The sequence below is a fragment of the Argentina silus genome, assembly GCF_951799395.1.
Source record: "Argentina silus genome assembly, chromosome: 1".
NCBI classification, from domain to species: domain Eukaryota; kingdom Metazoa; phylum Chordata; class Actinopteri; order Argentiniformes; family Argentinidae; genus Argentina; species Argentina silus.
Genome location: NC_139655.1, coordinates 12,859,830 through 12,884,579, shown reverse-complemented (window position 1 = coordinate 12,884,579; position 24,750 = coordinate 12,859,830). Strand labels below are relative to the sequence as shown.

General features: G+C 42.3%; 4 protein-coding genes across 12 annotated transcripts in view; 2 read left to right on the top strand and 2 right to left on the bottom strand.

Moving 5' to 3' along the window:
* Window positions 1–3,236, top strand: part of clcn3 (chloride channel 3) — a 32,864-nt gene extending 29,628 nt beyond the window's left edge. For 5 of the 6 annotated variants that reach the window (XM_083675745.1, XM_083675743.1, XM_083675741.1 and 2 more), the window contains one exon: window positions 643–3,236. In XM_083675745.1, the coding sequence (XP_083531871.1) occupies window positions 643–807 (165 nt within the window). In that variant the 3' untranslated portion in view covers window positions 808–3,236. The remainder of the gene's footprint in view (window positions 1–642) is intronic. The other variant, XM_083675744.1, reaches the window with a different exon arrangement.
* Window positions 3,237–4,135: 899 nt separating this feature from the next.
* On the bottom strand, window positions 4,136–11,757 carry mfap3l (microfibril associated protein 3 like). The gene is made up of 3 exons (XM_083676457.1): window positions 10,755–11,757; window positions 9,553–9,967; window positions 4,136–6,252 (listed from the first exon to the last, which is right to left on the bottom strand). The coding sequence occupies exons 2-3, from the start codon at window positions 9,824–9,826 to the stop codon at window positions 5,348–5,350; spliced, it is 1,179 nt and encodes a 392-aa protein (XP_083532583.1). The 5' UTR covers window positions 9,827–9,967; window positions 10,755–11,757; the 3' UTR covers window positions 4,136–5,347.
* Window positions 11,758–11,822: 65 nt separating this feature from the next.
* Window positions 11,823–21,783, bottom strand: aadat (aminoadipate aminotransferase). 3 transcript variants are annotated; one of them, XM_083676433.1, is made up of 14 exons: window positions 21,699–21,783; window positions 20,442–20,513; window positions 18,946–19,114; window positions 18,091–18,223; window positions 17,798–17,872; window positions 17,302–17,511; window positions 17,065–17,130; window positions 16,825–16,907; window positions 15,503–15,599; window positions 14,756–14,817; window positions 14,283–14,347; window positions 13,784–13,890; window positions 12,622–12,723; window positions 11,823–12,511 (listed from the first exon to the last, which is right to left on the bottom strand). In XM_083676433.1, exons 2-14 carry the CDS (start codon window positions 20,506–20,508, stop codon window positions 12,470–12,472), a joined length of 1,278 nt encoding a protein of 425 aa, XP_083532559.1. In that variant the 5' UTR covers window positions 20,509–20,513; window positions 21,699–21,783; the 3' UTR covers window positions 11,823–12,469. The 3 variants fall into 3 exon arrangements, with proteins under 3 accessions (XP_083532559.1, XP_083532558.1, XP_083532557.1); XM_083676432.1 differs by lacking the exon at window positions 21,699–21,783 and adding an exon at window positions 21,013–21,048; XM_083676431.1 differs by lacking the exon at window positions 21,699–21,783 and having other exon boundaries at window positions 20,442–20,552.
* On the top strand, window positions 21,434–24,734 carry ino80b (INO80 complex subunit B). Of its 2 annotated transcripts, none has more exons than XM_083676468.1 (5): window positions 21,434–21,977; window positions 22,229–22,424; window positions 22,549–22,709; window positions 22,848–23,020; window positions 23,238–24,734. In XM_083676468.1, exons 1-5 carry the CDS (start codon window positions 21,935–21,937, stop codon window positions 23,700–23,702), a joined length of 1,038 nt encoding a protein of 345 aa, XP_083532594.1. In that variant the 5' UTR covers window positions 21,434–21,934; the 3' UTR covers window positions 23,703–24,734. The 2 variants fall into 2 exon arrangements, with proteins under 2 accessions (XP_083532594.1, XP_083532595.1); XM_083676469.1 differs by having other exon boundaries at window positions 22,549–22,697; window positions 23,238–24,729.
* Window positions 24,735–24,750: the final 16 nt, after the last annotated feature.

The following is a 24,750-nucleotide window of genomic DNA, read 5'->3' as shown; positions in this document are numbered from 1 at the left end:
ACTGCCCTTCCTATAGGATCCTGTTCACTGTCATCACTGAATATCTCCTCAGGCTTCTGGACTGTTCTCTCTAAGGAGAGGCACTCACTCACTCACCATTCTCCCTGGTTACTCACCGCCTCTCCTCTCCTCCTACCTTCCTCAGCACCAGTGGGACTCATGTTTTTGTTGGCATGGCTGCTATCACGGTCGGCTGCCTGTTCTGAGTGGTTCAAGCATGACCATGTTCCTCATTTCAGCTTGCCTTGGGCTCAGATGCTCACAGGAAATACAGATCAGATCAACCATGCTTTCAGTCTGAAAATGAGCCATGAATCCGGCCAGTAGAATTGGTCACCGTTTTATTATTAATCTGATTTATTACACTATTATTTATTACATCATTAGCATCAGGTCCCAATTTAATGTCCTCAAAAGTTGCATAAATGAGCTTCATTATGTAAATTGTAAATTCAGCAAAAGCCCCTGTCGTGATTTAATGTGTTATCATTTTTTCTAGAATCCATCTCCCATGCCTGTCCGACCACACTTGCCAACAAAAAGATGATGTCATTCTCTCCCACGCCTGCTACACAGTACCCTGCCAGCTCAACTGACACTCTCTCTCTCTCTCTTTCTCTCTCTTTCTCTCTCTCCTCACAGGCGGCTTCTTGGTATTATCACAAAAAAGGATATCCTCCGTCATATGGCCCAGATGGCCAACAAAGACCCCGACAACATAATGTTCAACTAGTCCCCTCTTTCCAGAAGTGTCGGGAGGAGGAGAGCGAGGAGGAGGTGCACCTACTGGATGGCTCCAATCTCTGACAGACAGCCCCCCCTAAAGACCCCCCCCCCCTCCCCCCACCAACACTAAACCAGACTGAGCTCCCTACTGGCCACATGAAGGAAGAGATAAAGAGACTTTATTTGGCTGATGAGGACACTTCTGCCCAAGTCGTGGTCGGGCTGGAGCGTACACGAGGATTGCACTTTTACACGCACACCTCCACACACACACACACACACACACACACACACAGATACCATACACGAGCATGCTCACACACACACAGCCCAATTTCACCACACACACACACACACACACACGCAAGCAAGCTCTTTGTGTTCCCCCACCACTGGTCCTGTTCCCACTGGCTTGTGGCAGACCTTGCTATGAGCGTGCTTGGCTCGGGTGAGAGGTCAGAATGATCCGCTGGGATGCGAGGAGGGACCTTCAGACACCCCTGCTACTGACTGTCAGACACCGGGCTCCGCCCCACTGTCCCTGGGCCCTGCTCTCACACACACCCGTCACACTCCCGTCCATCCTGAAAAGCATTGTTTACCTGTGAAGTGTGTGTGTGTGTGTGTGTGTGTGTGTGTGTGTGTGTGTGTGTGTGTGTGTGTGTGTGTGTGTGTGTGTGTGTGTGTGTGTGTGTGTGTGTGTGTGTGTGTGTGTGTGTGTCACAATCACCTCTACATTCCAATCAGGTTGTCATATAAAACCTGGAAAAACATACTCTCCCACCTAAGGCAACCCCTCTATTATGTTGGACTGCTGCTCTCCAGATCCAACGAGCCGATCAAAGGGACATTGCTTTCACGTGTGTGTGAGTGTTTGAGTGAGTGTGAGAGAGAGAGATGGAGAGGGTATAAGAAGAATGTCTGAGCGTATGGATGTTTACAGTAGTTAAAAAACAAAAACCTCTCTTTATGATTCTTGTAAAAACAGATGATGAAGTTCTATACAGAAGAGAGACTGATGCCATCTGTTATTGGATCACAGGTGGTAACCAGAGACATACCACCTGTTGAAGTCAAGTGTGTGTGCGTGCGTGCGTGCATATTTGTTCTGAGCCAGATGAGCAGTGTGTATGTGTCTCAGATGAGTACAGGCACCCTTGCAACTCCTCCGTTCCTCCAACAGTGAAGGTGAGTGGAGTGTGTATAAAAAAAAATAATTAAAAAAAAAACTCAAGGTTGAGTTCTTCTGTGTAATGTTACTGGAAAAAAAACTGTCTCTTTTTCTTTTCAAACTATTACTATTGCTACTACTTTTAGAGTATTGATATACATAATCAAGTAACTTTTTACAGCTTGAAATGAAACGAAGTCAAGACTGGAAAATTGCACTCTTCTTTTTCCAAGTTATTAGAAAATTGATAATGAGGAGGAAGATATTGGCAGTGATACTGCACAGTGACCAAGATTTCATTTTCTTTGCTAAAGCTGTTTCATGGTTTGTGAGAAATGTGTCTTGTATTTTTGACAGGAGCTTTGTCATTTCTTGCATATCTCTTCCTCCTCCCAATCTTACATAAATTCTCCATTCAAAACGCATGTTGAAACCAGTATACATCATTTGAAATTACTATTGCCAGCACTCCACATTTCATTCTCAAAAGCATGAATTGAATTGACTTAAATTGGTACATTTCATACAAAACTCAATTGGCCATAGCAATCTGGTATAAAACTGCCTAGGGATGATTTGATATCTGATCAGAGAGTCAAGATAACACATATTTTGTCTAGTATACCCATTCTCCTTCAACCATCTGTATGTATGGTCCAGCATATCTCTGGCCTAGATACTTGTCTAGATTTGACAGGATTGGATAAGTATAAACAATGTGTCTTCACTCGATTATACCTGTTCAGTCTTTTCAGATCTCCAAGTGCCCTAGGAGTCAGGGTTTTTCCAAAATCTGCACCTAGTCACTCTTGTAGATTGGATAGGTAGAAGCATTATGGCAATTTCTCCACCTTGCCTTTGTATTGCAATCCAATGCTCTCTGATCTACAGGAGTGACTAGGAGCTGATTTGGAGTTCAGAAGGGCTCTCTCGGCTCTGGGCTCGCAGCATCCATGGGAAACGGGCACCTCACCGGTGCGCTTGCCAAAAGAGTTCTCTCTTGCTTTGTTTCCATGATGACGTGCATACAGCAGCACCTTACCTGCTGAGGGAGAGCTAGAGCGTGTGTGGGTGGCGGTGGGCATCAGTGTTTCCTGCGTTCTTTCTATTGCAGTGACTGTCCTACTGTCAGTTAATGAAGAATGCATTGTCTTTGTTAACCAGTGGTGTTGCCTAACACTGTATTTCATACTGATCTTGATGTTTTTCCTTTTTTTTATTTTTATTTATGGTAGTGTTAGTTGTACATTATGAAGAATTTAATGTATGATTACATTGATGGTTTGATTGTACATTTAAAACAAAATATGTAAAGATTAAATTTTGTTTTAAATTGAAATGTTGAAATTGCCTTGTTCTTGTCCGTCATTGTGTTAGTCATTTTTCAATAGAGTTGAAGTCATAGGCTGAGCAACACACCTAGTTACAGATTTTTTTAAAATTAATTATCAGACTTGTTCGACATGTCAAACCCTACACTTCAATGGCAGTTATACAGGCAGTTATACAGGCAGTTATACAGGCAGTTATACAGGCAGCTCACAGACGTTGTTCTGTTGGCACACAAGGGGAAGAGGAAGGGAGGGGAACACTAGAGTAGAGGAAGAGAGAGCAGAACTCTGCCACCCAGACTTCCAAAACAAACCAGTCTTTGTGAGGGCCTCCCAGGAGAGTTTGTAGCAGTACAAAGGCAAAGCCTAGAAGCCAGCTCTGTGCAGTCTGCCTGAGTCTGTTCCCAGTGCTGCTCACTAACACACCCCTCCCTCCCTTTAACCTCCAAGTCTCCCATTACAGTAGAGATCACGTACGCTCCGCCAGTCACAAGGCTAGCCATGGTTTTCCATTCATTCTGTAAGCCTTTGTGCATGATTAGTCACTAGCCCAGTATCTAGCTACATGTGGAAGCCGTGTGTGTGTTTGCACCCACATATTGGTAGGTCTATGCATTGAAATGATCCATTTTGCTTCCCCAGCACTCCTGTCAGGACTAAGCTTAAACAAACGTTTCCCATCTATAATAACCACTGTAACTATGGTTACAAGATGGCCTCTTTTGTTCTGTGTGACAGTGGAAAACTGGCAGGCTGATTGGAGAAGTGAATCAGGTGACACAATGAGGTGTCGTGGGTCTTCTGTCTGTGTCTGTCTGTGAGAGAGGGAGAGCAAGATGGAGGCCTATGATAGCAGTCATAGAGTCGCTTTGTATGATGAACCAAACAGAGATAACCATGGTAACACAGCAGACAGTTTTTAATTCCACTACAAAAAAGGTGCCATCTCAAGAGCGCCGTTTAAAGCAGTACAACATCAAATCCCCCCAGACTATTACAGCAGAAGAAAGTATTTTAGTCCCAAAGACTAATCTCAATACAGCCCTCTCCTTTCACATGCAGCAGAATGCACTGTAGCCTCCATTAAAGCAAGTAGGGTGGGAGGGCCGAAGGTTTAAGACCCAAATAAAACAAGATAAGAAACTTAACATTAAAAAGGAAATGGAGAAAAAAAAGAGAAAATGGAGAAAAAAAGAAGCAATCTTTTATTCTAGGAAACTAACATGGGCCATAAGAAGGCAAAAGATAAAAATTCTAAGTCTAGTTGTGCATGATCAAAAACACACCACAGTGGGTAATAATAATGATGATAATAATAATAATAATAATAATACTCAATACACGCATTTACTGAAATGTTTAAATTAACCACTAACTACAAGGGCTATAGTGGTTATGCCCAAAGGTATGAAATTCTAGTCATAATGTCACAACCAACAATGTTGTCAATATAGAGGCTATATGGCTATTAACTCGTGGAGCGTTATATAGATCTTGAATAACACAATTTGACTAAAGATCACAATTTCATTTTCATATCAGTCTTTTTTTGTCAATCCAGCATGCATTTTTCACTAGGCAGATCATCATACTGAAATAGCAGGTTGCTTGTAACAGTGGTTAGATGTGTTCTTTTGAAGTTGAAACAAAATAAGCTTTTGTGGTCTGGTAATAGAATGCATATCAGCTTGAGGCAAATTTATGAATTAATCATAAAATCTAATACTGCAAAAAAAAAAAAGAAAAAAAAAAAGAATTCATTATTAGATTATTTTCCTGAATATATTAGCTATGGGTTTGATTGATATGCAGACAGTTCTGTGTCTGCTTGCTTACTAAATTTAACAAATAAAATGGCCCACTACAATGCTTTAGTAATTCATACAAATATCCTCTCCCATGTACATTCAACATGAAAATCCATAAGCATGAAAAATTATACTCATTGTCTTTATCAGGTTGATTTATTAACCAGAGGACCTACATAATGAGGTTGAGATTGTTCCTTTCAAAAGTGAAAAGAAAAAAGGCATTCTTGACCTTTTTACATATGTTTTTGGGAGGGGTTAATGCATAGCAGGATCATTCCTCCCTACTAAGGATTGTTGTTTTGACCTTATTATACATGGCTTTCATAGATGACCTGGCCAAGCTGTAACTTATTGGTTGCCTCTGGCTCAGCCTGCTCCTGTTCTGAAGCTTGTTCCTCCGGTTCCGCCTCCTCCACGTGCAGGGGAGCCAATGGAGGTGGGGATGAGGGTGTGTTCTCTGCCAGGGCCGGGGCCTCAATGCTGCAGTATCCTTCGATGGCCAGTGGTGGGTGGATGGACACCTGGATGGCGATGTGCTGAGGCTGCTCGTGGAGGGATGCGTCGTCCGAATCCGCTGCGGGGGATCCGCTACCCTCCCTCTCTCTCTCCCTCTCTCGGAGGATGGTGAAGACGTCCCCAGCCCCAAGAGAGGCCACCATGCATCCCGAGTCGCAGTGGCCCTCAGGCGCCTGTCGGAGGAAGGTGTGCCTCATCTCGTCCACCCCCACCACCTCCAGGATATCCTCCATGAAGGTACGGCAGTTCATGATGAGCGGGGGCAGCGGGATGCTTCGTGCCAGCTCCTCGATGTAGCGGGCAAACTCCATAGTCTTGAACTGGGTGACCTTGGCCAGCTCCAGGGTCTTGGCGGAGGTGATTATGGGGATGCGTTTGGCTATCTCGAAGGCCTTCTGGAGCTTCTCGGCACCTTCGGTGCGGAAGAAGTCGTTGATGGCCTTCTCTGTCTTCTTCAGGTGGCTGCTCATCATGCAAAGGCGGGTGATGTTGAGTGCCATGATGATGGTGAAGGTGACCAGGCAAACCACCATGTAGTACACCCCCATGTCCCCGTTCATGATGACCACACGGAGGATGACCGTGCAGTTGGAGCTGCCAAAGACATTGGACGCCATGCATGTGTACCTGCCACGATCAGCAAATGTGATGCTGGTGATGTTGAGGGTGCCATCATCAGTTAGCCACCACTTCCCACCTGCAGACAGAGGGAAAGAGAGGAAAAAGTGTGAAAAACTGTTGAGAAGTCACAAAATTCACTGTAAGCATTAACTAACGGCATTTTGATAACCATGACTCATACCTCAATCGTATGTCACACAACCACATAACGAGAAACCCTAAGGATATATTTCTAGGGTAAAAAGATGGGTTCCTAGATTCTAGAGAGCTGCACCGAGGCAAAGAGCAGGTCTCTACTGCAGTGTGTCATGAGCAGCCTAGCCTCTGAGCAGCCTAGCCTCTCTCAAAAGGCCTCAAGTTTTACACAGACCTGCTTACGCTGTACTTCTAGGCCATAACTCACTTTATTAATATCTCTTCAGGCTACATCTTAACAGTCCCTCCTAAAGACCTCTTCACCTCCCTTGTACTAACCCTAACCCTTGAGACCTCTCCACCCCCACTTCCCCCCTGTACAAGTTCTCTCCTGTTAATTAAAATAAATAAATAATAATAATAATAATTATGACTGCCATGAATGCCCCTGGTGTGAGCATTGATTGCCTTGTCTTATGATGACTATTGGATAGATGATTCACTTACTTAAACAAATGTATTTGTTGTAAGTCGCTTTGGATAAAGGCGTCTGCTAAATGCCATAAATGTAAAAACATTTTTAAAAAAAATAATTATTTATGGAATCAGGCGACTGATGAAATGCATTACGTTTTGGCACAGAACTCTATTCATTCAATATCAACCGGAATCTATAAGAGGCCCTGCAGGCAACAAACTGTGATTAATTAGAATATGAATTGGATCCATTGAGCGATAATATAATTCCTGCAGCAGCTGCAGACAGCAGCCCTACACACTGGCTGTGGCCTACTGTGTGACCTCACTACCTTAATTACTGAGCAAGTATTTTCTTGAGAAGTTAAAGCTGAATAATAGGTAGTAGTGGGTGACCTCATTATTTCTTCCATGTGTTCAATATTTAAATAGAGGGAGGGGCTACAGTGAGTCCATCTGGAAAAGTACTGAGTGGCGAGTGTGGTTACAGGGAGACAAATGTCATGAGCGGAACACAAACAACCTAGCTATGTAAATGAGAAACTGCCAGGAAGGAACATAGAGGCATGTAGCAAACATCTGCCACTACTACCCCATCATTTACACCAGCTTTGATGCGTAAACGGAACTGATAACAAAACTGACCAAGTATGTCCAATATTCTGCTGTGTTAGTGTAGCAGATGTAGGCTGAAACTACAAGTAAGAGACCCAGTCAATGATGTTTTCTGTTACATTAGGAAGCTCTTTGTCTCATCTAGACCATGTAATTTCTGGTTGGTGACAGAAGAGCGTGGGCTTAAACCAGACTATCATAATAAAGGCCTATTGCTGCACAGTGTCAGTGGATTACCATCCCCACTGTGGGGATGTTATGTGACAGTGTATAGGTGAGTTAATTTCTCTTTCTCCAAATTTTGATGGCTCATTCTGAGTGGGAGGCTCTCAGGGCCAGTGTCACAACAGAGAGTGAATCAAATTCCAGAGGCTGAGCTTAAAAATGAAGACAGAAAATGAATAGGCCTACTACACCCCCTCAATTCATCTATCACTGAGTGTGTCGTGTCTCTTGAAAAGCTGAATGAGTAAAGGAAATGTAGCTGGGCAGCGGCCATTGACTTTTCCATGATTTGGACTTCGACATTTACCAGCCCCCCTTGTGAAGTGTTCAATGCTTTCTGCTGAGAACATAGGCCTACTGTGTTTGTGGCCTACTTCTTCTGTGTGTGTGTGTGTGAGAGTGAGAGAGAGAGAGAGAAACAGAGGAGAGAGGGGGAAAGGTGAAAACTACAAAGCTAATGTGCAACAGGGAGGCATCAGCAACTGAACTAAGCAAGTCATAACAGGTCAGTAACAGAGGTTAGTGGAATCCAAAGCCCAAAGACTTGTATCTCTCACTTAATGACTAATGCACATTCCAATAGCGTAACATAGTCCTCCTTTATGAGCACAACACATATGTCTGAACTCAGGCAAATGTTATCATGTCACAGATACAAGGTGCTGTGTTTCATATTCACTCATATAAACAAGTTTCTCCATGTTGAGTGTAAGTTCCAACAGGTTCTCACGCATCCAGTTAACACTTCCTAATAGCAGGTGACTGACCTACAAGCTTGAAAGATAGAGCTTAAAGGTAGACTCTGGGATGTAACGTCATGCCAGGACGTTGCAGCAATTTTTACCAAAGATATTTAGAGTAAGTAAAGATGTGAAGAAGGATGTGAACAATATGCGTTCCGGAGTTGAACGTCTCCTCTTGATTCTTGATCGTCTCAGTTTAGAAATCATCGCTGGTGGCGTTGCCCTGCTCTTTTCACATTGATGTCACATCCCAGAGTCTACCTTTAACAACATTCCCCTTGGGATAACCAATTGATACTAGTTGATAACTTATAATGCTGCTGGGCAACTTAGCAATTATTCTGTTCTTCACTAGTCTCTCCTATCAGTCCTCCACAGGTCGGACAGGACTGAGGGAACAACTACAATGCTATCCTGTTCAATCTCATTAATGTTTGAGATGTGTTTGACTCTTTGGTTTTTAATTAGCGCTTTTTGTGCTAGTGAGCGTGTTTCTGTATTTATTGTGCCAATAAAGGTTTTATAAAATGCTAATGTCATTAATATCTTAAGACCGTGGCTTGCTACTAGGTCTACAATTGCAGAATGTGTATTATGTACAATGTATCATGTATCTGCAGTTACGTAACTGGAACTGACCATGACTTTTGTACTCAGATATTGTGGAAAAAGAGCCGGTTGGCTGATGTGTTGTCATCAATCACCATAGCTTTGATGGGTGATTATGTTCTCATCTGCGGCTGGATTGACATTGCATCATAGCAATAATCTCTTTTTATAAGTAATCATACACCACTGTCATCTTACGGTAATGTCAGTTTCTCTATGACCTTCCAATGAAATCTCTCTCTCTCTCTCTCACACACACACACACACACACACACACACACACACACACACACACACACACACACACAGGTGGGGTTTTAAAATAGCATTTTAAATAACTGGCTGTAGCCTACAAATGCTTTCAGGGGGTTGGGGGGCTTGGGGTAGGGTTGAAGTTCATAGCTGAAATATACTGAATGCCCTCCTTCCTGCATCAACATTGTCTGCAAATTCATTATGGAGATAACTTTATTGTATGCTAGCCTGACAGACAGAAGCCTGTGGAAGTTACATATATCATTTTAGCCATGTCAGGGACACTGACAACTGTGTATTCAACGAGCCTGACTTACCACTTGTCTCGGTGTCTAACAGGTTTCCATGTGAGTTGAACCACTGTATACTCGGTAAGGGCTCTCCAGTCACATTGCAATCAATCAGCGCGCAATTCCCCTCGCGGGCGATGATCTGGCTTACTTTCGTGAACACCACGGGGACAAATCCACCATCTGCCAAAGTCCCGTTTTCCGTGCCGTTTCCATCTGAAACCATCGATAAGGCACCGACGGTATGAAGGCTGATAACGGACACTATGAACCAAAAGGCGTATGCGTTTGCCCACTTCATTTTCTCAGACTGTCGGTTAATCACCCGAGGAGGAGAGCTTTGTCATTCCACTTGCATCTTCATTTTTCACAGACTGGCTATCTGCTGATGGTCGAAATGGGAGGCAATGTGGTATTCAGTCCCAAATCTTCAAACATTTCACTGAATGAGAAAGAAACACGAATGAAACAAAGGTGCATAAGACAGTGCTGATCTTATGTTGATCCTTTTCAAAAGGCATCTGTCAGAATAGTTTAACATTTCTCATCAATCAAAAAACAGCCTCTCATTGACAATATTACAAACACTCGCCTACTAAAATACCAAAATAGGCTTTTACTGACAGCATAACGTTGTCGCAACCAAGGCGGCACAGCATCATGTATCAATTTCCTGAATCCTGTGTGTTATTACAACCACAATCTTCACATTTTCCGACGGGAAAAACAATGTTGGACGTCAAATGTATTCATTTCAAGGCTACCCAAGTCAAGACAATTAAAGCGTGGGTCTATTGTTGTAGTTTATACAGAACAAATACATTTCGATAACGCTCACTTTCATTTGTATATATCAATACATCAACCTACAATGTGTTTTCCGACATTAATTTAATATTTGAAATACTAAATCGGCTTAGGTATAATAGTATGCTAGAGTCAAAATAGCGGAGTGGTTTCCTAGCTTAAAATTAATGGCTATGCTAGCTAGCTGAATTCAGTAATAGACAAAAGCACAACCATTTGGCTATCCCAAGGCTATTCGGTGCTATAAATATCGTTAAGTACCGTACATCCGCATTTTATATTTTTATCCTAAATGCTAACGGAGAAGGAACTGATATCTAGGCTGTGTCTAGCGAAGATAGCTAGCATATATAGCTTTGTTAGCTTACGATACCTTATCTCGCGAACTAACGTTTTAAACAACATTCGTTTGGCATACTTACATCGTAATTGTTCTTTGTTTGACAACATATATTTATTCGATATTCATATTAAAGGAGATGTTGTTGTCAATCAACATCCAACTAAATTCTGTTATTGCTTCGCCGTCTCCATCTCTTCTCACACCCCGCTTGATACATTCGTTGCAGGCAGCGGCAGTTTCTCTGCTAGTGAAATTACTAGCCAGCAGCAGAAAAACTAGGTCGGTCATGGGGCACGCACATACTCCAAAGATCCACATCCGCAACAAAAAAAAATGTAGGTTACAGCTGTTTGGGTTGTGAGTGTTCGTTTGAATTAAATGATTTATTCTGACAACAACAACAATTCGGAGGTCTTTCTTTGTCATATCAATGACAAGGAGTGAGGATTGTTCCTAAAACTGAAACACAAAGCATGTCTGTAGATAATGTAGAAATTAACCAACCAGCACATTGATCATTTCTCAGTTGTTCTTCTCTTTCCATTGAGTCTGGTCTGAAAAGAACAACTCTCCAAGCACAGTGGCAACTGTCTCAGGTGCAGGCAGTTTGCCACGAAGCACTGCAGTATTGAATCTGATTGATTTAAATAAAGTAGGCTCCTACAGCCTCATGAATAGGTCAATGTCATGGCACTTAATTTTGTGCTGCAGTGAAACCCAATTCCCTCGTCAGCTATAAGGCAAATATTGTATGTTACGCACACTGTAACATTTCCAAAGAGGTGTGTTGTGGTCAAGTGCCTAAGGTTCAGGTAAAAACCCTGACTGGTTCAGATTACTTTGTCACATCTGCCTTCTGGAGGAATAGACAATTGACTGACCTTGTAGCTGTTGTAAAAGCCTGAATCAAACTCTGAAAATCCACACTATGAAAATGCTCTGAAAACAACAACCAATCCATCAATCAATTAATCAATAACACTATTGCACATAAGAAACTGTGGATATTCAGCACTCAATGTTGTTCCCCATAGAAAGGACTTCCATGGAACTACAAGTTCAATTCTAAGTAACAGTGAGACATAAGGGTTCAGTCTTTGCTTTTAAATGAGTCACATGATGATATGTTCCAATGCCCATGCGCCTCACAAGTTACAAAACCCCAACAGTTTATTATTAGAGTATCCATTACAGGGTAGTGTTTAATCTATACACAAACAAGCACTCCTCATAAGCACCGTACACAGGGGCCTTGTGTCTGCTCAGCTCAAAAAGGCGCTACATACTGGAGGTAGTGAGAAATTCTGTACAGAGGTCACAGAATTGTTAAATCTCCTAAAGCATGTCAGGTCCTGCTTTCAAAGGCAGCCCAACAAACAACCCTATACCTACTGCTAAAACAGACTACCATGGTTAAAAGGATAGTTAACTTTTTTTTAAACGTTATCAAGATGGTTCCTTACCCTGAAGGTAGTCCATGGGCCAAGAGAAACTGTAACCCATGGTTCAGAGTTGTTTAAATAGCTACTACTAACTTCAGCTAACTTCTTTGATCAAGAGCGGTGGCTAAAGTTAGCTGGACTGTTGTTACAATTGAAAAAACAATGACAGTTTTCGTGTTCAGAAAGGCTTGTCTCAATTAATGCTTTGTTGTTGTTTGTATGTCAGACATATCACATACTGTATCCAAGGCAAAACACATAGTTTCAATGAGTTAATTAGCTCTATGATTCAAGTTAGTCTATTTGTAAAAAATATATCTCTGTCACTGAAACATTGTCTCTTTGTGCCTCCTCACAAAGCTTCTTTGATGAGTGCAGAGAGCCTCTTGAATGCCTGTTGAGAGAGTGAGAGAAGGTCAAGTTGAAGAGTGTTTGTGTGCCCGAATATGATTGCTTGTATTTGTGTGTGTGTGTGTGTGTGTGTGTGTGTGTGTGTGTGTTTACCTCATCTATCTGCTGTGGTGTGGAGAGGGAGAAGGCCGCTCTAACATAAGGACAGGGGTCTGAGCTGTCGATCATAAACACGCCTCCAGGGACTAGTAGCACCTAGAGAGAGACACAGAAAAACAACCAATATCTCACTACACATGATATAACAGGGTCTGTGCTGCCTGTAGACCCTATGAGACCCTGTCACAGTCTGGTTTGGTGACTACCATATAACAGGGTCTGTGCTGCCTGTAGACCGTATGAAACCCTGTCACAGTCTGGTTTGGTGACTACCATATAACAGGGTCTGTGCTGCCTGTAGACCCTATGAAACCCTGTCACAGTCTGGTTTGGTGACTACCATATAACAGGGTCTGTGCTGCCTGTAGACCCTGTGAAACCCTGTCACAGTCTGGTTTGGTGACTACCATTTGCTCAACACTCCAAAGTGTAGGTTCGATCTTAGAACTCTAGATCACGTGAAACTTAACAGTTCAGAGGTCCTCGGGTATATTTATGTGTGGTGATATCAGATATGCTGTTCATTTTATTCTATCTCTCCTCACACGGGACAAGTATTTTAATTGACTGCATAAGGGTTCAATTGTTTAGTGGAGCGAAGAAAAATCTCCCATGCTACAAAAGAAAAAAGCCTAATTGTGCTCTCTGTTCTCTTCCCATAGAAAGAGACCAATCAGCTTCGATTTGGAGTGTTCTTGTGTAGGGCGGAAATAGGGCTTTTAAATTGCTTGCTTTTGTGAATAATGGCTGCTTTCCATACACTACCCCACATCCTATTCTAACATGCACCAGCCTCACCCTAGGTGCAAATCACCCTGAGGCAGGGTTAGGACTAGACATCCAGACCATTAACAAAACAATACATGCACAGGCAGGTTAAGCCAGCTTGTCATATATTCATGTTTAAAAAGGTAGAAATCTCACAAAGAGGTATGACTATTTTTAAAACTAGCCTAGTTTATAACATGACAAACATAAACTCCTTCAGGTGGAATCCACACAGGTTTACTAACATACTGTATAATCATAGATATAGACATTCTCTATTATAACAGTGTTATCGTAAGTGAGCGTATTTGAGAGATATAGCTAGATGACATTGCAACAGGGATTTAAATAGCATGAGTTAATAGGCTACACAGTGCAGTATATCAACCTCTTTCTCCAGAGCCTTCTCCATGATGAGCTGCTGGGTGTCTGGGATACCCTTCAGTTTGATCCACAGAAACATGCCTGCAGCTGGGGCGTGCCACTCAGCAACATCTATACACATACACACACACATACACACATACACACATACACACACACACACACACACACACACACACACACACACACACACACACACACACACACACACACACACACACACACACAGCAGGGTTCAGCCAGGATCTTGTTTGAATGACAGCTACAGTGCTTTAGTCTAGGAGCAAGGGAATTTGTCCTATAATGCCATTTGAAAATGACTGCTTTCCTCTCTGAGTAGAGCTTTAAAAGATACAGGAAAAGCTGCAGTTATAAAGATGTGTGGGTTTTAAGTAGAGACACATCTCTGGTCCAACCAATGACATGTTTTCTACCGCATATTTATCACAATGATGATGTTTAAATGTTAGGCATAAATATCTGGGGATGCATGCAAAACAAACCTTTGAGCCACTTGTCTGCAGATGAGAGCATGGCATCTCGTTGTTTTCTGTAAAATTCAATCACCCTGCAAGAGAAAAAGAAACATCTTTATTTATATCAATGCTTTTCATCGCACAGTGTACAGCAGAGGAAGTGTTATTTATAAATGCAATACATGCACAACAACACTCATTAAAAGCTCTGCAAGAAATCATAAAGTAGTTACAGTCATATATTGACACTAGGGTGTACATCGCAGGTTTATGTCCATATACAAAATATGTTTTATAGAGACAGAAGAATTAGTGATCAATGACTGAGTTGGACAATTGTGGATGATGTGCCCTGATGCAGGTTCTACTGGTGTGATCTCTGTCAACTGTTGTGTGTCTGGTAGCAGAGCTAGAAGCCTGGTGTTCGAGGCTACCACAGATGTATGTCTAATAGGAGAGCTAGACGCCTGCCGTTCGAGGCTACCACAGATGTGACCTACCCATCTACGTGGTTGAGGAAGCCCTCCTGTCCCCAGCCATGCAGCAGCTCAGAGATCATGAGCTGGAGGCAGGGAGAGAGAGGAGTAAGAGTCATACAGTATAGCTCCAGTCCAGAGTGTAGTTATTTACCACTTACAAGCGTTACAACACTACCATGCATCCAACTTGCAAATGGGGATTAAAATGGCTGGGCAAATTGAGAGAGAATTTTGTTGCATGTTCTCTCACATTCTGAACAAATGGAATTTTGCATAGAATAGATTGCATAGAATGTCAAAATCAGAAGTGACGATCAGACAGAGGTAACTGCATCTTAAAATAATCTGTCACTCACTTCCTTATCTACTGTCTCTAACTTCCCCCTTCAGTACAAAGAGCAGCCTGCTTGCATGACTGTCACGGTTGGCCAGTAAATGAAGAGTGAGTTAGGATGGCATTAAACCTCTGTGTTGACGTGGATTAACAGCCAGCCATCCTTTCAGTCTATTCTCAGCTACTGGTCTATGGTCAGTCATGGATATTATACTGTACGTACCCTACCCTTTCCAAGAATATTACATTTCTGTATTATTATTACCTCACATATAAAACAATAAAACTGTCTGTTTTTTCAACAGTTTTCCTGTTTTCCTGCTCCAATTACAGTCACAGGAAAGGGGCCTCATGTGGGATTTAAACAATGACAGAGACTAGAAACATTACAACAATACTAAACAAACAATAACTGAAAGGAAATGTTCATTCACCTGTGTGAAGGTGCTAGTGTGCATTGTAGAAGCCTGGATGTGCAGAACCACTCTGTCTACCAGTGGCTTTGGTCCAGTCACAAAGCCCATCCTCAGTCTGCAACGACAGACACACAGGGTTACACACACACACACACACACACACACACACACACACACACACACACACACACACACACACACACACACACACACACACACACACACACACACACACACACACACACACACACACAGTCCCTGTGGTCCATAGGGACTAATGCTAAAGGGCAACACAGACAGGGGCCATTTCACCGGTGGAAAAAACCACCACAACAATGTGCTGAGTGTCCTCTCTTTGGGCACAGGACTGCATCCTGTGTGTACTGGGGATTGAACAGTGTTATTAAATTGTCCCATGAACTGGAAAAACAAGGAGTCACTTTCCCACTGAGTAAACGATCCAAGTTCTGACTTGTAAATGACAAGCACACATACATCTCATTGAGCACTCTCCTAACTCCTACTCCAGGAGTCAACAGCAGAACATCAAACTGAAGTAGCAACACTTTTATTATATACAGTTGAAGTCTGAAGTTTACATACACCGTAGCCAAATACATTTAAACTCAGTTTTTCACAATTCCTGACATTTAATCCTAGTAAACATTCTCTGTCTTAGGACAGTTAGGATCACTACTTTATTTTAAGAATGTGAAATGTCAGAATAATAGTAGAGAGAATTATTTATTTCAGCTTTTATTTCTTTCATCACATTCCCAGTGGGTCGAAGTTTACATACACTTAGTTCGTTTTTGGTAGCATTGCCTTTAAATTGTTTAATTTGGGTCAAACGTTTTCCACAAGCTTCCCACAATAAGTTGGTGGAATTTTGGCCCATTCCTCCTGACAGAACTTGTGTAACTGAGTCAGGTTTGTAGGCCTCCTTGCTCGCACACGCTTTTTCAGTTCTGCCCACAAATTTTCTATAGGATTGAGGTCAGGGCTTTGTGATGGCCACTCCAATACCTTGACTTTGTTGTCCTTAAGCCATTTTGCCACAACTTTGGAACTATGCTTACTATTGTTTGTACAGATGAACGTGGTACCTTCACGTGTTTGGAAATTGCTCCCAAGGATGAACCAGACTTGTGGAGGTTTTGGGTGATTTCTTTTGGTTTTCCCATGATGTCAAGCAAAGAGGCACTGAGTTTGAAGGTAGGCCTTAAAATACATCCACAGGTTAGATATGATATATTACACCATAATATATCATACCTATAACATACCAGTGACTGGAGCACTCATTCCCTTCTTAACTTCCACCCCAAACTCTGACTCACCCTGATGACAGGATCTTAGAGAAGGAGTCTGTCCGGAGGATACGACCATCAACGTCCATGGAAAGAAAAGTGGGGGCCCAGGGCTGCATGTACAACAGAAAGAGAGAGAGAATGGAGGACAGACAAACAAACAGAGAAAGACGAAAGAGTATACCAAAGGGGTGAAGCAAGAGTTATGTGTCCAAATTGCTTTTTTTATGGACAAAAGATGTGATACACATAACAATGAAGCCTTTTTACCTTCTCAAACTGCAGGAAGTAGTAGGGGTCATCCTCAATGATAAGGAGGTCGTACTGTCTCGCAAGCTATCAAAACGAGAACAAAAACGTCATTAAATTCAGATGAAACAGACCATTGGGGAAATCAATCCATCTACAGTGGCACGAATATAACAAGCATGACAATTTCAGATTGGTTCCCTCCCCTATGCATGAGTCAGTGTTCTTACAGTGGATATTATGGGATGCAGACAGTACCTCATAGACCTCTCTCTTCCTCTCGGTGGTCATGGATGCTCCTGTGGGGTTTCCCCCATTGGGGATGGTGTAGAGGACTCTGGGTATGGTGCTGCCAGGCTTGTGGGCATCAGCAGGGTCCCAGCGGGACAGCACTTCCTTCAAGCCTCTTGGGATCATACCATGCTGGTCGCTGGGGACGTTGATTAGATTACACCCCAGTGGCTGCAGCTGGGGATGGATGACACAGATAGAGTGTAAAAGAGAGAGAGTGTGTGTGTGTGTGTGTGTGGCGTGTTGGTCACAAGAGGGAAGTGACCAACACTGTGGAAGAGTCTTCTGGGTGGATGTTTTACTGGTACAGGCACACTCAAGACTCTACACCAGTGGCCGTGACTAGTGTGTGTGTGTGTGTGTATGTGTGCGTGAGCGTATGCGTGTGAGTGTGAGAGAGAGAGGTTAGTAGGGCTGGGAGAACATGCTTGTTTTATATCTAGCTAAGCAGAGCGTTTCTTACCGCAGCAAGGGTTCCAGAGTATGTGGGTGCGTCAAGGAGAACGTTGTCTCCAGGATTGACCAGCATTTCAAACACCTGCCAACACAACATAATGTTAAAGACAAGTATTGTGTGAGTTGCTTATAATACATAACAATTTGCTTAAAATGCTTATAAGACTGTTACTACAATCCCCTGCTGAATGACAGTCAGCATAACCTTTCTATGAACCATAACCAGGCAGATAAGCTGTGTGAACATGGTAAAGAACAGAACAGGGTAATGAGTAGATAAGTTATCCAAGGTTGCCATACCTTGCAGAGACCCTCCTGGCTCCCTGTGGTGACACACATGTCCATCTGGCCTTTCTCAGCACTGTAGTTGACCGTAGGGGGATTGTGAAGGTTCTTCTGGAGGTTCTTCATCCATGAGAGCAGCTCCGGAATTCTATGGAGGTGAAAAGTGGGTCTAGATGTAATTTTCCTTTTAGATCCAAAAACAATCATGGTGCAATTCATAGTGATTATGATGCATTTCATACTGGATAGCCTGGTGCTACAAAACCTCAGCCAATGTCCTTCTTTTTTCAGAAAAACTGTATTTTTATTTTTATAGTAAGAAGTAGCCATAGACAATACAACTTGAATGGGAGCCAAGGTATGCATCAACCTCAAGAGTGTAATATATTAGATGTTTATGTTTATCCTTGCTTTATAGCCCTTTATCTCTTGTCAGTAGGACTTAACCAATGTCATGACAATCTGTGATTGAGGGAGCCACAACCTCAGGCTACACTATTTACATAGAGAGCTGTAAAAGTAGATAAGGACCCATAAAGAGATAACCTTCGTTCTACTACTGACAATGGCTAGAGACCTATCAGAGAGAGTAATTTTGTCCTAACAACTTCATTGTAAAGCTGAACTATTATACCGGTATGTCATAATACTACTTATTCAACTCCTTGACTCCCCCGTGTTTCTGCATTATAAACTCAACCAACATCTGACCATGAGTCCTGTACACCCTGTGTATTGGAGCTACAAATACAGTATTCTCTGTATTCTAAGTATTCTTATGCCCTTAGAGCGTATTAGGAGCAGTGTCCTTATGGAGTTTTCCATGTTAAGCCCTGAATTATGGTATCAAGTTGTCTGCTGCTCACTCACCCACTGGAGGCCGAGTACTGCAGAGCCCTCTTCATAATGATCTCATCGAATGTGACTGTCTCTCCGTTCTTCATTTGAAAGGAGGCTGACTGAAAGGGGAAGGTGTTGGGGTTGGGAGCCCCCCCGGCCAGTGAGATCAGGGAGGGGGGTGACCGCTGCTGCAGTTCAGCTTATCAAGGAAGGAATTAAGACAGGTTAGTCTCTAATATAGGTGATGAATAGGTATCTTACTAATATTACTTTTCAAATATATTTAATTATGTTGCATTATTCACTAATACCAATAAATGCATTACATGTGCATATTCAGTCCCCTTCACTTTTTCCACATTTTGTTGTGTTATAGACTCAATTTAAAATGGATACAAAAATAGAAAATCTGTAAATTTATTAAAATTGAAATACAGAAATACCTCATTTACATAAGTATTCTTTGCTATGACACTCTTAAAATGAGCACAAATGAAAAAATGTCATCAACAAGTCACTCAATAAGTTGAATTGAGTCCATCTTAATGCAAGAATAATAGTTCATGTGATTTTGGAATTAATATCTTTGTTTTTATAGGGTCTCTGATTTGCATAGGATTAATTACACACTGTGGATCAGGTTGTCATTACAAACTGAGCAAATGGAGAAGAACAAAACTGCTCAGGAATGCTACCCTGAGGCCTGGGGAGACTTACAAAAACCTACAAAGTTGAATGGTGGAGAGGAAAAACCACAGTGGATGGGACATCATCATCTCAGGCCAAAAAGCCCACTAAATCAGCCCATTAAATCCCTTAAAAATAATCTCTCTCACATCCATAATTGTGTTTGCAACAATGAGTTCAAGTGATACAGCAAAGAAAGTGGCTGGAAATGTGTTTATTCGGTTTTTACTACAAAGCATTAAGTTTAGTGCAAATCCAGGACAATGCAGTTTCCGCACCATCCCTCATGTGAAGAATAGTGGTAGCTGCATCATGTTATGGGTATGTTTGTCCCTGGCAGGGACTGGGGAGTTGTCAGGATCAAGAGTGTTGACATTTGCTGAGTTGGTAGTGACATCCTAAGTGTATAATTAATTCCTATGCAAATCAGAGACTATAAAAACAAAAGATATTCATTCCGAATTCACATGAACTATTATCCTTGCACTCAGATGGACTCAATTTAACTTGTTGAGAGACTTCTTGAAGACATTTTTGCATTCAAGCGTGTCATAGCAAAGTGTCTGAATACTACTATGGACATGAGGTATTTCTGTATTTCAATTTCAATGAATTTGCAAAAGTTTTAAAACATTTGTTTTCGCTTTGTCATTATGGGGTATTGTGTGTGGATTGTCATTATGGGGTATTGTGTGTGGATTGATGGCAAACTATTTTTTTTAATCCATTTTAAATTGAGTCTATAACAAAACAAAATGTGGAAAAGTTAAGGGGTCTGAATACTTTCCGAAGCCACTGTAGATACAAACAATACACATACATGTACAATCATGACTTACTCAACATTCGGATGGCAGAGGGTTTTCGTGCTGCACTGACAGCTGTCAAAAACCGGGCATAGTTCATGGTTCCTGCAAAAATCCCCAAACAGGTAGGGTCGTAAACTCTAAATTGACATCAATGTCTCAAGGACTCTCTTTGCACTTCACTTCATTGCAAAGCTTGCTTGTTACTTTGTGTAATTTGGGAAACAAATAATAATGTTAGAATGTGACAAAGATGCAAACAATACTGTCATTGCCAGCGACATAAACGGAGGGTAGCTGTTAGATATTTTATTTTTGACTACACTAAAAACTTTTACCAATGTGTCTATGAAAATCAGTCCACCAAATCAACAAATGCTTGTTTCTGCATTAATGACGAAACTGCTGTAAAGTGCAATATGCTGTCTTGTACTTGCAAGTCAGCAATGTAATGGATTATCTTGACTTGTATTCGAGGCAGAGTGACAAGCAGATCGAGTACAGTAGGAACATATGAACAGATTTAGACTAAATATATTAACGGAATGAACTTCATAAAATCAACCATTGATTACTCTACTGGCCACGTTTAGTTCACACTGACCTTCCGTATCTTGATCTCAATCGTACAGTGGCTGTTGGACAATGTATTTTTCAACTGCAAAGTGTTCACAGAAGTGGCCATTGAGGGAACTACATTACCCAGGCATCAAAAGTAATATTTTCAGATTAGTGCTAGGCTACTGTACAAATCAACTGACCATCAATTTTATTTGACTCAAATTCCCTGAGCCATCCTCGACCCCACACGCCCAAATTCATAATTCTACTAAAGGTCTCAGACTAAGACCAAAGAGTTAATGTTCAAGCCCAACACTGTTGATATGGCTAGTATAAAATGTACTTCAACTGCCACAGCGATAGGTGGCAGTGTAGTATTCGATTCCCGACAACAGCACAGCCGGACGGACATCCGAGAAGAAAATAACCTTGCTGTTGTCATGATGATGATGATGATGATGATGATGATATGAAGCTAGCTCGTTTTTTTTTTTTACAACAATGATTGCGCCCTGCAAGCTTGATCAATTGTATTACTCTAACGTTTGTACAAAAACGAATAGCTTACTCTATCCATTGTATTTTTAATGTCAACACAGTTGCTTTCTGCATCTGCATCGTGACTCGTGTTTGTAAATCGTTTGATCTATCAGTTTGTCTCGTAAAGCCAGTGCAAATGTTATCCTGACATGGGTAACAAATGCGTAAGCTTAGCAAAACATAACTTACCAAACTATCGAATCTTGTTTTAACACTTAGTTGCTGTTCCTTGGGTGACAACGAGGAGACGGCATACTTTCGCCAGTTATCTGGATTGTGTCTGGCCTCAAGTCTGGCTGCAACTGCAAGCTAGATATTAAACTGAGGCTTCCGCGTAAATCACGTCCCATTAAAAGGTTGTTCACATTTTGTTGGGATGTAGGATTGCAGGACACCTGGCTTTGTGGTTTAACTTAGTCGTGTCAATGGGGAAAAGGAAAGACATGATTCACCCTAGGTTTCTTTTAGGTGAGTTGTCAACCTGCTCTCAGACTTCGTTAATATTGTTTTAAGCGTTGTTTGACATCCTGCCTGGATTGTTCTTCACAACCTATTCAGAAATAATACGATCATATGTGATCATCCAGCTATCTAAATGCATGTTTTGGTGTCACTGAAATATTAATTGTAACTGACCATCTCATTGCTCCTATAGCCTAACTCTGCACACTGAATAATATGAATCTGTTCATGTCTCTACTCCTTGTCTGTGGCTACAGGTGATGGAGATAGCATGGGGCTGCACGGTGTCCACAGGAGGAAACACAAAAAACACAAGAAACACAAGAAGAAGCACCACCGCGATGATGGTGGTCACAGCTTCTCCTCCCTGGAGTCAGACTCTGGTATAGTCGTCAAACCCCCCCAGCTCAGGCTCAAGATCAAACTGGGAGGCCAGACACTAGGGACTAAAAGGTGAGCCATGCTGATGGTGACACAGGCTGGACTGAGGTGCTAGATGCCTAATGTCCTCTCCAAGATCTATATTTTGAATTAAATGGAGTTTTATCTCTTGTCTTTTTTTCTTTTTTTTCACCAGTGTGCCAACGTTCTCTGTGATTCCTGGGGTGCCCCGTATTCCATCTCCATTGATGATTGTTGATGATGATGATGAAGAAGATGACGACGATGATGATGAAGACGAGCCAACCGAGGGAGTGCCACTGGAGCAGTACAGGGCCTGGCTGGGTGAGTGCAAAGGTCTGTTCTCCTCATGCCATATTGAATAGGAACAACATGTCATCTCATGTCGGTTGATTTTGGTAGCCTTTAATTGTCTCTTTACCTAATGGCAGAGCCATGCTTATGTCCTAACTGAACCCTTATTTCCTGCCCCAGATGAGGACAGTAACTTGGACCCGTCCCCTCTCCCTGACATGGACTCCGACTCCCTGCTGGGTGGCCCAGTGGACGAGGAGGAGAAGTGGCTGGACGCTCTGGAGAAGGGAGAGCTGGATGACAACGGAGAGCTGAAAAAGGAGATAGACGAGACGCTGCTAACAGCCAGACAGGTAAAGAACAGAGCAGAGCAGAGCAGGGCCCAGGCTAGTCTGTCATTTGATCTATGCTTAGAACTGTGACATCATTTATGATAATAGAAATTTGATAGTTTATTATAGTTTATTTTTCATTCCATGATGTCTTAAACTGGGGTGGCTAAAGCTATCTACAACCACCAAAGCCGTCTAAAACCACCCTTGACTGTCTTGTGTGTCTGTTTGCCCACAGAAAGCCCTCCTGCACAAGCAGCAGAGCCAGCCTCTCCTGGAGCTCCCTATGGGCTACAAGGAGAAGGAGATGACTGCCGAGATGATGCAGAAGAGAGAGGAGCGCGCACGCAAGAGACGCCTGCAGGCCGCCAAGAAGGCTGAGGACAACAAGAACCAGACCATCGAGAGGCTCACAAAGACCAGCAAAGCCAAGATCAAGAGCATGAGGGAGCGTAAGTCCAAGCTGGCCCAGTGCCCCATGATCCGCTACTGTGACTCGGCCCAGGGGACAGCCATCTCCTTCCCCACTGGGTTGGCTGCTCCGACACCTGCTCCCCCATGTCCTACTCCTCCAGCACCTGTAGGGTGTGGGGTGAATGGATGCACCAACCTGAAGCGGTACTCCTGCTCCAAGACTGGGACACCTCTCTGCAGTTTGGAGTGCTACAAAAAGAATATGGTCGTTGTGGAGACTGCAGCTTAAACCTGAGTTTTAGCTTGACTAGACTCTGGGCTCAATCCATGGACAATGTGGCTCTTTATTTTTTGGCTGACAACAAAAGACATTTCTTTTTTCTTCCCTGTCTGCTGTACTCAATGAGTAGTGTTTCTTCTGCCTTCCTGTTCATCATCCTATTTACTGAATTATGTATAATTGCAGAGAAGATGTGTTGTCCAAATCAATGCATGACTCAGTCAGACAATGTGTATTTATTTCATTTCTAGAACTTGTTTGTGGAAGCCCATGTGATGTACACTGTATAGGAATGTAACAATTCAACTTTATTTTAATAATAGGACTGAAGTATAGTAGCTTCTTTGTAAAGTTACTGAGTGGATTATGTACATTTCTTATTAGAGTGGTAATGGGCTGACACAGTTTAACACCACCAATCAGACATCATAGTACAGTATATTTGTGTGATTTAAAAATGAAGCCAAGACAGACTGTTTTTACTTTGATTTTATTTACAGCCACAATGTGCAATTGTTTAACAATTGATTAAATTTCCATACAAAATACTGTACATCTTAAATAAAATATCAAACAAGTCAACATTTTTCTCCTCTCAATCTAACAACACAGGAACAAAACAACACATAAGGCCAACTTGAAGGAGGCTAGCAGGCAAGAACAGTCATTTAATTTGGTCAGGCACACTTTAGCTAACAGGCATGTGTCAGAACAAACTGCTTTCCCTGCAAAGTCATCTGCCCTTCTTATAAATCCAGCATATTTTCTGAGGTATTACCGCGTAAGTGTCTTTCTGTCCACGCCTACACATTTGCATGTAGTCAACCCAGCGGTTCCACTGGGGACAATCTGAGGCCAGTGGTGAACAACCTCGGTTGGGAATGTTTTGACCCACTACCAGGCTTTCCGTGCCTGGAACAAGGCACAAGAGAGGCGGTTCTAGTTCCCAGACAGCCAGTGAGCAAGTCGAGCCTCAAGGCTGAATATGAAACTCTTCAGGACCAGGGTTCTGCTCCACTGCAGTCTGGTAGGTAGTAGTGTTATCAGGGTTCAGTAT

What these genes read in the sequence shown, in the direction of transcription:
- mfap3l (XM_083676457.1), bottom strand. Translation starts at nt 9,826, where the DNA reads ATGAAGTGGGCAAACGCATACGCCTTTTGGTTCATAGTGTCCGTTATC. An exon ending in GTTAGACACCGAGACAAGTG is followed by an intron (nt 6,253 to 9,552) that starts GTAAGTCAGGCT and finishes CTCTGTCTGCAG; the next exon opens with GTGGGAAGTGGTGGCTAACT.
- aadat (XM_083676433.1), bottom strand. Translation starts at nt 20,508, where the DNA reads ATGAACTATGCCCGGTTTTTGACAGCTGTCAGTGCAGCACGAAAACCC. An exon ending in ACTTCCTGCAGTTTGAGAAG is followed by an intron (nt 16,908 to 17,064) that starts GTAAAAAGGCTT and finishes TTGTACATGCAG; the next exon opens with CCCTGGGCCCCCACTTTTCT. An exon ending in ACACTAGCACCTTCACACAG is followed by an intron (nt 14,818 to 15,502) that starts GTGAATGAACAT and finishes CCCTGCCTCCAG; the next exon opens with CTCATGATCTCTGAGCTGCT.
- ino80b (XM_083676468.1), top strand. Translation starts at nt 21,935, where the DNA reads ATGGGGAAAAGGAAAGACATGATTCACCCTAGGTTTCTTTTAG. An exon ending in TCACCCTAGGTTTCTTTTAG is followed by an intron (nt 21,978 to 22,228) that starts GTGAGTTGTCAA and finishes CTGTGGCTACAG; the next exon opens with GTGATGGAGATAGCATGGGG. An exon ending in CGCTGCTAACAGCCAGACAG is followed by an intron (nt 23,021 to 23,237) that starts GTAAAGAACAGA and finishes GTTTGCCCACAG; the next exon opens with AAAGCCCTCCTGCACAAGCA.